At 41.3% G+C, this 10,382-nt stretch overlaps 1 protein-coding gene across 2 annotated transcripts; it reads right to left on the reverse strand.

Annotated features, from left to right (window-relative positions):
- Positions 1-7,061: 7,061 nt before the first annotated feature.
- On the reverse strand, positions 7,062-8,700 carry nkx2.4a (NK2 homeobox 4a). 2 transcript variants are annotated; one of them, XM_071900214.1, is made up of 3 exons: positions 8,331-8,700; positions 7,320-7,765; positions 7,062-7,223 (listed from the first exon to the last, which is right to left on the reverse strand). In XM_071900214.1, the coding sequence occupies exons 1-3, from the start codon at positions 8,698-8,700 to the stop codon at positions 7,062-7,064; spliced, it is 978 nt and encodes a 325-aa protein (XP_071756315.1). The 2 variants fall into 2 exon arrangements, with proteins under 2 accessions (XP_071756315.1, XP_071756310.1); XM_071900209.1 differs by having other exon boundaries at positions 7,062-7,765.
- Between the last annotated feature and the right edge of the window lie 1,682 nt (positions 8,701-10,382).

Raw genomic sequence — 10,382 nt, forward strand, 5'->3', positions numbered from 1 at the left:
CAGCAGTCTAATTGTAATTCCCTCTGGAGAGCAGTCAGTGTCTCCTGCTGAATGCTGGAGAGGAGACAGGTTGCTGCAAGATGATAATTGAAAAGAAAAGTGGGTGGTCCTCTTTGGCTCCTTGGCCCTGTGGGACGGTCGCATTAAGGCTCCTGCGTGTTTTGGAGGGGGGAGATTATCGAACGTCATATTTGGAGAAATGATTAAGTCCTTCTGGGCTTAATTTGACAGACGTAGCTATTGAGTGGTAGCTCTTTCTGATGTCTTTTGCAATGTGTGTGTGTGTTTGTGTTTGCTGTTGGATTATTGTCCCCATTTAACTAGTTTTGAGAGCATTCTTCAGTTTTTCACAGGCATTTTGAAAGCCTTGTCCCTGAATTTTAAGGGGAATTTTGTGGGGGGTTTTATGTACAATTTGTGACCCTGGTGTGTGTGTGTGTGTGTATGTGTGTGTCTGTGTGTGTCTGTGTGTGTGTGTGTGTGTGTGTGTGTGTGTGTGTTTAGGACAGACTCATCTCAAATTGTGATACATGACTGTCTATCTGAATACACTGACTATATGGTGAAATGTAAGTATATCTATCAGAAGAAATAACATACAATGTAGCACACACGCTCACACACACACACACACACACACACACACACACACACACACACACACGTAGCTATGCCCTAGCCAACACACACTGATCTTATCCATTGCCTACCTTCATTGAACTGCTCTCCATCTCCGGCCCTATTAACCAGTAATCCGCAGACTGGCAGCTGGCCATTACCGTGGCAACGGTGAGCTGGGAGGAAACTGCTTGCTGGTTTAAAAGTAAGGAGTGTTGTGAAGGACAGAGATGAACTGTTTTTTTTGTCCTGAGCATAGCCTGTCTATTTCAAATTTCTGATCACAAAAAACTCTGCTTTTTGTCATGTTATTTGCTTTATTTTGTCACTCATTTTCACTTCACCTCTTTCCATATTTTTTTTTGAAGATGATTAAAATGGCTTTAACACTTTTTGGTTTTCTTTTTCTTCTTTGTCACTTTTGGCAAATTGAAACCTTTTTCAAGGATGAAGTACAATTATATCATGTCCAGCCGTGCCCGGTGTAAAAGACTTACACAATTAATTTGAATGGCTTACAAATCTCTTGAAGAAAAGCTTATCCTTCATGTGATGAAAAATATTTCTGTGAGTCTGGTGTACAGTCCAGGTATTTCTGTGAACTAGGTCTGACCTGTTTTACTTTATTGTAAGTAACAGTAAAACTCTAACACTGAGATCTATTGAATCTAAGTAATACATAGAAATTTCACTAAACTGTCAAAAACCAAAACTGCTACCACAAATGCTGACCATAAATATAATTAAATATTTCCCTACAGTTATAGTGTGACCTCTGTGTGCTATAAGAGCATTATTGTACTTTCTATGCTTTCTTTACAGCAGTTGTGGTTCTTTGTTTATGCCATTGCACCAGAGTGAAATGTTAGCGCCATCAACTGCATATTGAAACTGTATTGAAGCCCGTTGATTAGTTTTCATCTCATCTTGTCTATATTATGAGAATGAAAGAGAGCTAAATAGAGGTTTTAGAAAGAAAGAGAGAGAGATCTAAATGTTTGAGAACGTTGCTAAAAACTTACATTTATTTTGTGATATAATGTACAGTGGCTATCTTTTATGAAGGAAACAGTAGTATACTTTTCAGATGGCACAGATTATACCCATAGATGGTGTATAATGTGTTTAACGCTTCAATATGACAAGCTCTGATATATTTGTGAACCAGTTATCACACGGTATAGTAGGTCTGTTCCTCGCCTCCCCTCCTCCTCTTCTGTCTTGGGGTCTAAACACAGTGGCACCTCAGTAGGAGCTGGAAAACCGTAATAGATTTTAGAATTGGCTAAACAAATTTTCCTTAAGGGGGAGTTTGTGGGACTTAATGAGGCATAACTAATGGAGGTCCCACAATTATCAGCGCCATGCTGGAAGCACCGTGGCGGGACAGAGCAGCCATTGATTCTTGCTTCAAACCTCTTGAGTTCCTAATCAGCTTCTTTGGTTGTGCGTTTCAGGCCTGACAAACCTATTGTTGGCCTGTGTCACTGGAGGTCAGTAGTTATTAGTGGCAACTGAAAACAGTTTCTCTAACTACTTATGAGCGAACTGAATGACATGCATAGGGGGACTTGGAGGGGGGATTACTGGCAGTGCAGCGAGTCAGGCCGGCGCAGGAGAGAATGTGACATGGTTTTCTAATAAGGGATGCTGTAACCCCCCCCCCCTCCACACACACACACACACACACACACACACTACCCCCCCCCCCACCTGGTCCTCCATCCTCTCTCCTCTGTCCCCCCTTCTAGTAGTGACATAGAATAGTCTTCAAAAGGTTGCTTTGGCTCCACAATGCCACATATTGCTAAAATGGTATTCATAGCAAGCAATGGAATTAGTCAGTTTAAGCCCCGGAATAGCACATAATTTTGTGTGTGTGTGTGTGAGAGAGAGAGAGAGAGAGCATGTGTGAGTGAGTTCATGTTATCTTCAAACCAAAGGCAGTAGTGAAACGTGGTTTCATATATTTAATTTCATGGAAATCTATTAGAGTGAGAATTGCTTTCAGAGTCCTATGACCTTCTTGAAATGTTTTTCACTCTTTAGGAAGATGATTATTTGCAGGCTATTTTTCCCATTTGAAAATGACCGGAATTAGGAAACTTTTTGCTTCCTGGGGCAAAGTCTCCTTTGATCCTGCAAGCTGATGACGGTTTTGGCCAGGCTGTATAAATATAGGCTTGCAGTGACTCATTCTGTGGAAACCAGTGCAACACGGACAGGTTTGGTCGTAGAGAAGAGAAAGATTGTCTCTCCTTGCCGGAATACGAGGGCATTACACTAATTAAAATCTCTCTCAGAACTTGCCAATTCAAAGCATCCTTTTGCACAGTGAAATGAAAAGCGGCCCTCGCCTCTCCTAATCATTTCACATGGGGCAAGATTTGGGGACTATCTCTGGCAAAAGAGCGGGAGAGAGGAGGCGGTGGAGGAGGGAAGTGGGACAGAACGCTCATAGCACCTTCTTGAATTCTTGGGTGCTTAAGGCTTAAGGGGAATGGGAATATATTTGTCAAAATTGGTCCTTGACCAATGAAACTGAACTCGTGGTCAGAGTATACTCTGGATATTACTGTTGACATACTTTGGTATCCATTAACGATGTCAATCATAGTTAACGTGAATACCTCTGGAAAATAACCGGTGAGCTGTGGTTCTCCCGCTTTCTTTTTATGTGTTGGTCTCAATCAGGTCTGACCCACATTATGCTATTTTCTCTTGTATGGCGTCAAGAAAATTATTAACGCTTCACTTTATTCCTCTTAGAAACTGTGCCACACTATGCCTTTTTCATGTCAAATGTTTTCATTTCTTATTCTGAGCTATGAAAGACCAATGACATGCAACACTTTTTTTCCCCTTCTATCTTATCAGCAATACTAAACAAGACTGAATTGTGTATGATAAAGGTTATATGTTAGGCCTATATTTCTGTGCAAACTATGCAGCGAGTGATGTTAAGCCCTTGCCAATTAATGCTCTCTAGGTTGCTAGGTCGCCATGGTCAATTGAGGAACACATCAATAGGACTTGAAAAGGTTTCTCTGTGATCAGACCTTCTGACATATTAAGTAGAATAATGGGGAGGGGAGGAAGGGAGTGGGGGGGGGGGGGGGGGGGCAGAGAGAGAAGCAAGACTCCCTACTAGATTCAAATTACGCAGTACAACCTGCAATTACCTGAGGAGAATAGAGTCCAAGAAATTCTTTACATCAGTGAAATAGAATGTCCCCCATTTTATAGTCTGAACAGCATATATGGCATTGAGGGAGTGAAAGACTCCTTCCAGCGCCTAGGAAAAACATTGCTCTTTGTGTAATGTATGTAATTTATGTAATGTATGAGTTATTCAGTTGCTTTATACTCCTCTGCAGCTATCTGTGTGTGTATATATATATATGCATGTGTGTGTGTATCTATGCGTGTGTGTGTGTGTCTGTTCACATGGACAACCTTTAAGCTAGTTCTGTACATCATCACTGAAGCCACACTGAAGTAACACCACAATGTAACGGCTGCATCATCCTGAGAGCCAGAACTTTCCAGACAGAAATGATGATGCCAGCAGCAATTACAGTGCCCAGCCAGCCCCATATACCTTTACAAAGAGAGGTGCCCCCCAATAAATTGAGAGAAGCAACAGGCACAATAGCCAATGATTACCAAGCATAGCCTATTAGTGCGCCATAACTACGGCTATTGAAAAGAGAAAAGAATGGCTTCACCTCCACTTTCATTTCATGTGGTCCACCATCAAAAGCTCTGTTGACAGCTCATTCATGCCCTCAATTTAGAGACAAAATCAATCAGAAACATCTTGCAGCATCAAAGTGTATATTGTGGAATGCATTTCTCTTTTTAATACTCTTATCAAACTCCCTTCTGATGGAGTTGCTGCGCTCAATTCGAAATGTCAGGTGCATATTGGCTCCGATGCTTCCTTCGAGTGTGGGGATGATAGCACATATACATACAGCTGCCAGGTATGTGAAGGGGTTGGAAATGGAGGCTCTCCAAGGTCTCCATTGAGACACAGTGATAGCCATCATCATCATCATCACAGGGTATCATCAGCAAGGGGATTGAGAAGTAATTTCCAAACGTGTTTAAATGACCACAGGAAATGAAACGTTAGATCCTATTATCAGCCGTTGCTGGTGAAAAAACAGGGGAAACAGCTTGGAGGACAGTAGCAAAGGGGAAGCGACACTGATGCTGAGTGATGACCTTAAACACTTTGGAGTTTGTTTGCACAAATCACTCATCTTCCAAAGAGACTGATCAGAATGGGCTGTTGTGTGTGTGTGTATACACGTGTGTGCAAGTGTGTGTGTGTGTGTGTGTGTGTGTGTTTGTGTACATGTATGTGAATAAAAGAGAGAGAGGGAAACATAAGGTGCTGCTGAAACATTTGCTTCACACTGCATTTCAACGCATCACAAAAATCTCACATTCATTTTGTTAACCAGTATCAAAACAATCATTAGACAGTAAATACAGTCAGGCCTTGGAGTATTTGCAGAGCCCACACTAAATCTAAGTAGGAAAGTAAGAGCATTGATTGCATATCCTCAAATTTGTTTACTCTTTTTTTGTATGTGATATTATAACTGTTAAAAAGAGATGGGAGCAGAAATTATGATAAGAAATCCTGTTTGAGTGAAGGAAAGGGGATTAAACTTGTGTTAAATGTTACCAAGTTAAAACATGTTTGATGGAGCTGCTTTACCAAAATACAGGATTTAATTCAGGTAATAGTCTGACATAGTTTTCATTTTTATATGAAAATACACTGCGCTAATAGCCTAGTAAATATTATAATCCCCTTAAATACTGAAGAACCGGCCACCGAGACACAATACGCTCTCGTTCAAATATAGCAAAAGGTGATGAATTGGGATTGAAGGTCTAAAATAATTAAAACTCCTAAACGCTCATTTTTTTTGTATGGCTACTGTTAAAAACTCATCCTTAGGCTTTGTTTTCAAAGTTGTTTTTTTCTTGTCTAAGAGAGCTTTGAAACATTAAAACCGAAAGATATTAATAACGGATGAATTTAGAAGTTTAGGCAAAACAGACTAGGACTACTTAATTGGCAACAAATTAGACATACTACAACTACTACTACTACTACTACTACTACTAATAATAATAATAATATTAATGACAATAATGATAGTGACAATAATAATAATAATAATAATAATAATCATAATAATAATACATACATACATACATATTTCCGAATCATTAGACTACTCCGTAATTACAGTATGATTAAATTCTATGCCACATAATAATAATAATGATAATAATAATAATGCAGGGTATATATTCCATGCTTTTAGAGAAAATATTCACTGTTATTACAATAATTGGTAGTCATTGTGTATTTTATGGAAGCTCGCATTCACAATTAAATTGACCAATTAAGTCGTGGTGAAACGAAGGTCTGGGCCTGTAAAACAGGATTAGATCAATATGTTTGAAGAGTTTGCTGACAAGGAAATAAATTAATTAATGGAAATATTTGACATGCTATGATGAAATGTGTTTGTGGTTTTAAAAGGGGCGACATCCCAGTCCCAGTGTGTTGCAGACATCCTGCATGAGAGGCAAACCCTCCAAAACCTCATGTGAACAATGCTGGCTGCCTCATCGACCTTGCTTTCCAGCTCATTTGGTCTCAATCACAACATAATGAAAATGCACTCCAAAACAGATCCCTTAAAAAAAATTACTTCTTCAGGAATAGCTCGCACACTTCAAGTTATTTATTGTTAACGTTCACTTGGTTTTGAAACATATACAGCAGCCATCACGCATTTGTTCCTTTTTAACTTACAAAATAATAAAGAAAACATAAAGGTGGACGCAATAACGATTATTATACAGTTAAACGCATTCTTGTGTGTTAGCCAAATATACAAGTCCCTACTTTATTTAATAAGTCTAAATCAATACATTAGTTTACAATATTAATAGGATAAAATACCAGGTTATCACCGCAAATAAGGAGTGGTGGCTTAGTGTACCTGCAGTACTTCAAACCTGATCCCACCTTTCCCCCCAGTCCCAACTCAAGTGAAGCAGCATTCCTGTTTGTTCAACAACATAGACTACGTTTAAAACATCATGAGGAAGGTCCGTAACATGGATTACAAAAGGTCCAGAAACGACATAATTGCTTTCAAGGGCAGCCATTTCGTGTAATGTTCAAAAATAGACTCCCCTCTCAGAGATGTCAAGAAAATGTGCCCTGATCAGCTGGTGCGCTGTGCGCCCTGTCCCCTCCGCCACCAAAGGGCCCCCATTTTCTCAGCGTTGTGTGTGTGTATATATATCAACATGATATATTTCACGTTTTGCTGTTGCATGGGCTCATCCGCAGGTTAACATATAAAAAAAGAGTAGAAAGTGACAGTACTGTAGTATAGGTCCTACCACGTTCTGCCGTAGAGGAGGTTTGAGCTGACCATGTTACTGGTGTAATCTACAGCAGAGGTGTCTATCTGGGCCATGTTGAGCTGGCTGTGCAGGGAGGGGGGGCTGGGCGACATCTCCTCCAGCTCCTGGGCCTGGACCAAGGCGTTGACCTGCTGCTGGCTTTGATGCTGGCTGATGGCGTTGGTGGAGGTTGCGAGCACGACTCCGGCTCCGTTCTGTTGTTGGCTCTGTTGTTGGCTCTGTTGTTGTACCTGCTGCTGGCTCGGCGTCGGCGTGTTGGAGCCGTTCTGGCACGGTTTACCGTCCTTCACCAGAACTGGCACGGCGACGCGCCGCGGGGACTGCGCCTGCTGCTGGCACAGGTTACCGTCCTGCTGCTGCTGCTGCAGCTGTTGCGCCGCCTTGTCCTTGGCCTGCCGCTTCATCTTGTACCGGTGGTTCTGAAACCAGATTTTCACCTGGGTCGGCGTCAGGTGGATCATGCTGGCCAGGTGCTCCCTCTCCGGCGCCGACAGGTACTTCTGCTGCTTAAACCTCCTCTCCAGCTCGTAGACCTGAGCCTGCGAGAACAGGACGCGCCGTTTCCTCCTGGGCGCAGCGTGGAGAGCTGGCATGGATTTGGTGGCGTCCGCCATTCCCGTGAGACTCCCCATGCCGGTCATGTTCATACCTGTGGAAGGTCCCATGAATCTAGAAACTTAAAAATATACATACATATACGTGCGTTCAATAAACAGAAGTAGAGATGTCTGCTTCGCCTGAGGTATAGTCCATATTTTGATTACTGCCTGTTGTGCGTAATTATCAGAAGTTGCCAGGCAGCAGCTTTTGTCCAGAAAAATTTGGGGTATAAAGTGGACAACAACAATAATAATAATAATAATAAAAATGATAATAGTAATAATAATAATAATAATAATAATAATAATTTTAAATCCTTAATTTAAACATTTTCTAAATCCAAAAATGTAACAAATCGAGGCAGACTTGAAGGAAAGATCTCCATTTCGGATAAACAGTAATAAACAGTAGTCTAATGCTCATTAAAATCTTTGTTAAAACGCTGTAAATCATTTGCCCCAATTTATTTTATCGATAGCCCCACTAACTGCTGAAATATTTAAAAGATTGATGCAGATTCAATTCTGTGCGTGTTTTTCCTCTTTCTTTCGTAAAATGCTAATACAAATTTACACCAAAACAAAAAACAAAACGAACTAAAAAACACCTAAAAGTGTGCTTAAATCGACTAAAGAACTTACTTGTGGAGTATCTGGGGTCCGGGTTGGCGCTGTACCACCCTGTTGCTGCTGCGCTGTTCCGCATGCTTTCCTGGTACGACGGGAGGTCTCCCATGTTGCCAATGCTCCCATTGCAGTATCCCCCCATTGCGCTGTGGGAGAACTGGGATACAGTGTGTGGCATGTGGTAGGTAGTAGCCACGGTGGCGTTGTGGCCCATGGAGTGCTGTTGCATGCCGGTCTGAGACACCTGAGGCTGTCGGTAGGCTCCCAGTGGAGAGGTTAGGTTCCCAGCGCCGTCCATGCCACTAAACTTCTTGTAGGTCTCCTCGATTGGACTCAAAATATCTGTCACTGAGAAAGGCGTTGTGTGCTTTGGGCTCAACGACATGGTTCAGAAAGCAGGTAGATTTTTTGTGTTTGAGCAGATCAACCGTGTTGTTGTATCGGCTCTCTCCTTGGTGGATGTCTACGTAAGAGAGTGCTTGTAGTGCGCCTGAGATCCTATTGATCGCCTTGGAGAAGGAGGCGAGCCCAGGGCGCTCTTAGCCCGGGTTTATTGGAGCCAGGAGCCAGGTTTACGACAAACACAGGGGGCGGAGCAAACCTCCTAAACCAGCAAACAATAGTCATTGACATTTTTAGGGCAATAATTGATGAAAATGCACTTTGCTTTATATTAAGTTGTTTACATTAACAAAACGAAGCGTGATATTTATGAATCTGTCCTATCTAACAACTATATACAGGTGAGAATCCATCTGGCAGCCCCACTATGTGCAGCACATCAGCTGATCTGACCACATATGACTATTTTGCGTCAGTAGGGAATTCCACTCTTTCTAGAAACTTTGAGAGCACTTTGAACAGACATAAGGGCCACCGAGTATCATCAAAGAGGCACAATGAAGTTGTATGACCAACTCATTTATGCTTCTTAAGCATCATTTTGCCCCACCAGAGTGGGACAAGTCCAAATAAGCTCAAAGTGACAAAATACTGAAAGGGAACCGGGATAGGGCTCCTAACCTGTGAGTATATCACTTTCACATATTCATGGTTAGTAAGGCACGGCGTGTGATGGAGAAAATGTTTTTTGGCTGAAGAAAAACAGCATCTAAATTAATCTGCCAAACTGATCATCACAGCTAATTTTCCTGACACAAATTCCCCCAATCAATTCATAGAAATATAATAAAGCAGAATTCACAAATAAATAAATAGCCCTAGCCTACTTCATGAATACTTCATTAAACATAATGCAAAGTGGAGACAATATTGTAATACTCAAATCCTCGAGTCCAGTCAACATGCAGTAATGACACTTTGCGGTCTTGACCTGACATTTTAATCTCTGAGCAAACTGACTGGCGCCAGGGGAAGAATCAGAGGAAGAGACACACAACAGGAGGGTTAAAGGAGAAAAAACGACTACAAACTGCTATAATGAATAACGGTCAATCCATTGTAATATAAGTATATTGTCGGTCTACAGCATATTATTAGGCCTATCTGCAGTATAACACTTTCACAGGTAGCCTATAGTCTAGTTTTGATACAGTCTACTATTATGTTGTTCTCATCAGGATAATATAACATAAGGCTTGGACAGCTTATTGTAAACGCATCGAGTGGCGGTGATAGTGGTCACGTCAACCGTGATGATGATGATGATGATGATGATGATGATGATGAGTAGCGGTGATTTATGTTTTTTAACCAATATGAACAGTTTAAAACATGCCGCGTACACGTGTGCCCATATAATTCGACCGGATTTGCAGATATGGAGGTAATTCTAGTTTTTTTCAGATATAAAACGCATGAACATATTTTAAGAATGTTGTTGTTCCTTTGTTGGAGGAAGGAAGCGCGCGCGTCTGCATGAAGCCACTAATGTAATTTAGCATGGCATGGCAGCAAGTAGCTACCAACCCTAATTGAGCAAATGAAGATGTGACATGGTCAGCCATCAATTATAGCGACATATCAAGAACACCAATCTCCGTTTAAGTTGTTAGCCTGATTGTAAGTAATAAATTATTGTTCTTATGCATATTTCAGTAGCCCACT

This window comes from Centroberyx gerrardi, chromosome 17 (assembly GCF_048128805.1).
Source record: "Centroberyx gerrardi isolate f3 chromosome 17, fCenGer3.hap1.cur.20231027, whole genome shotgun sequence".
Taxonomy (NCBI): domain Eukaryota; kingdom Metazoa; phylum Chordata; class Actinopteri; order Beryciformes; family Berycidae; genus Centroberyx; species Centroberyx gerrardi.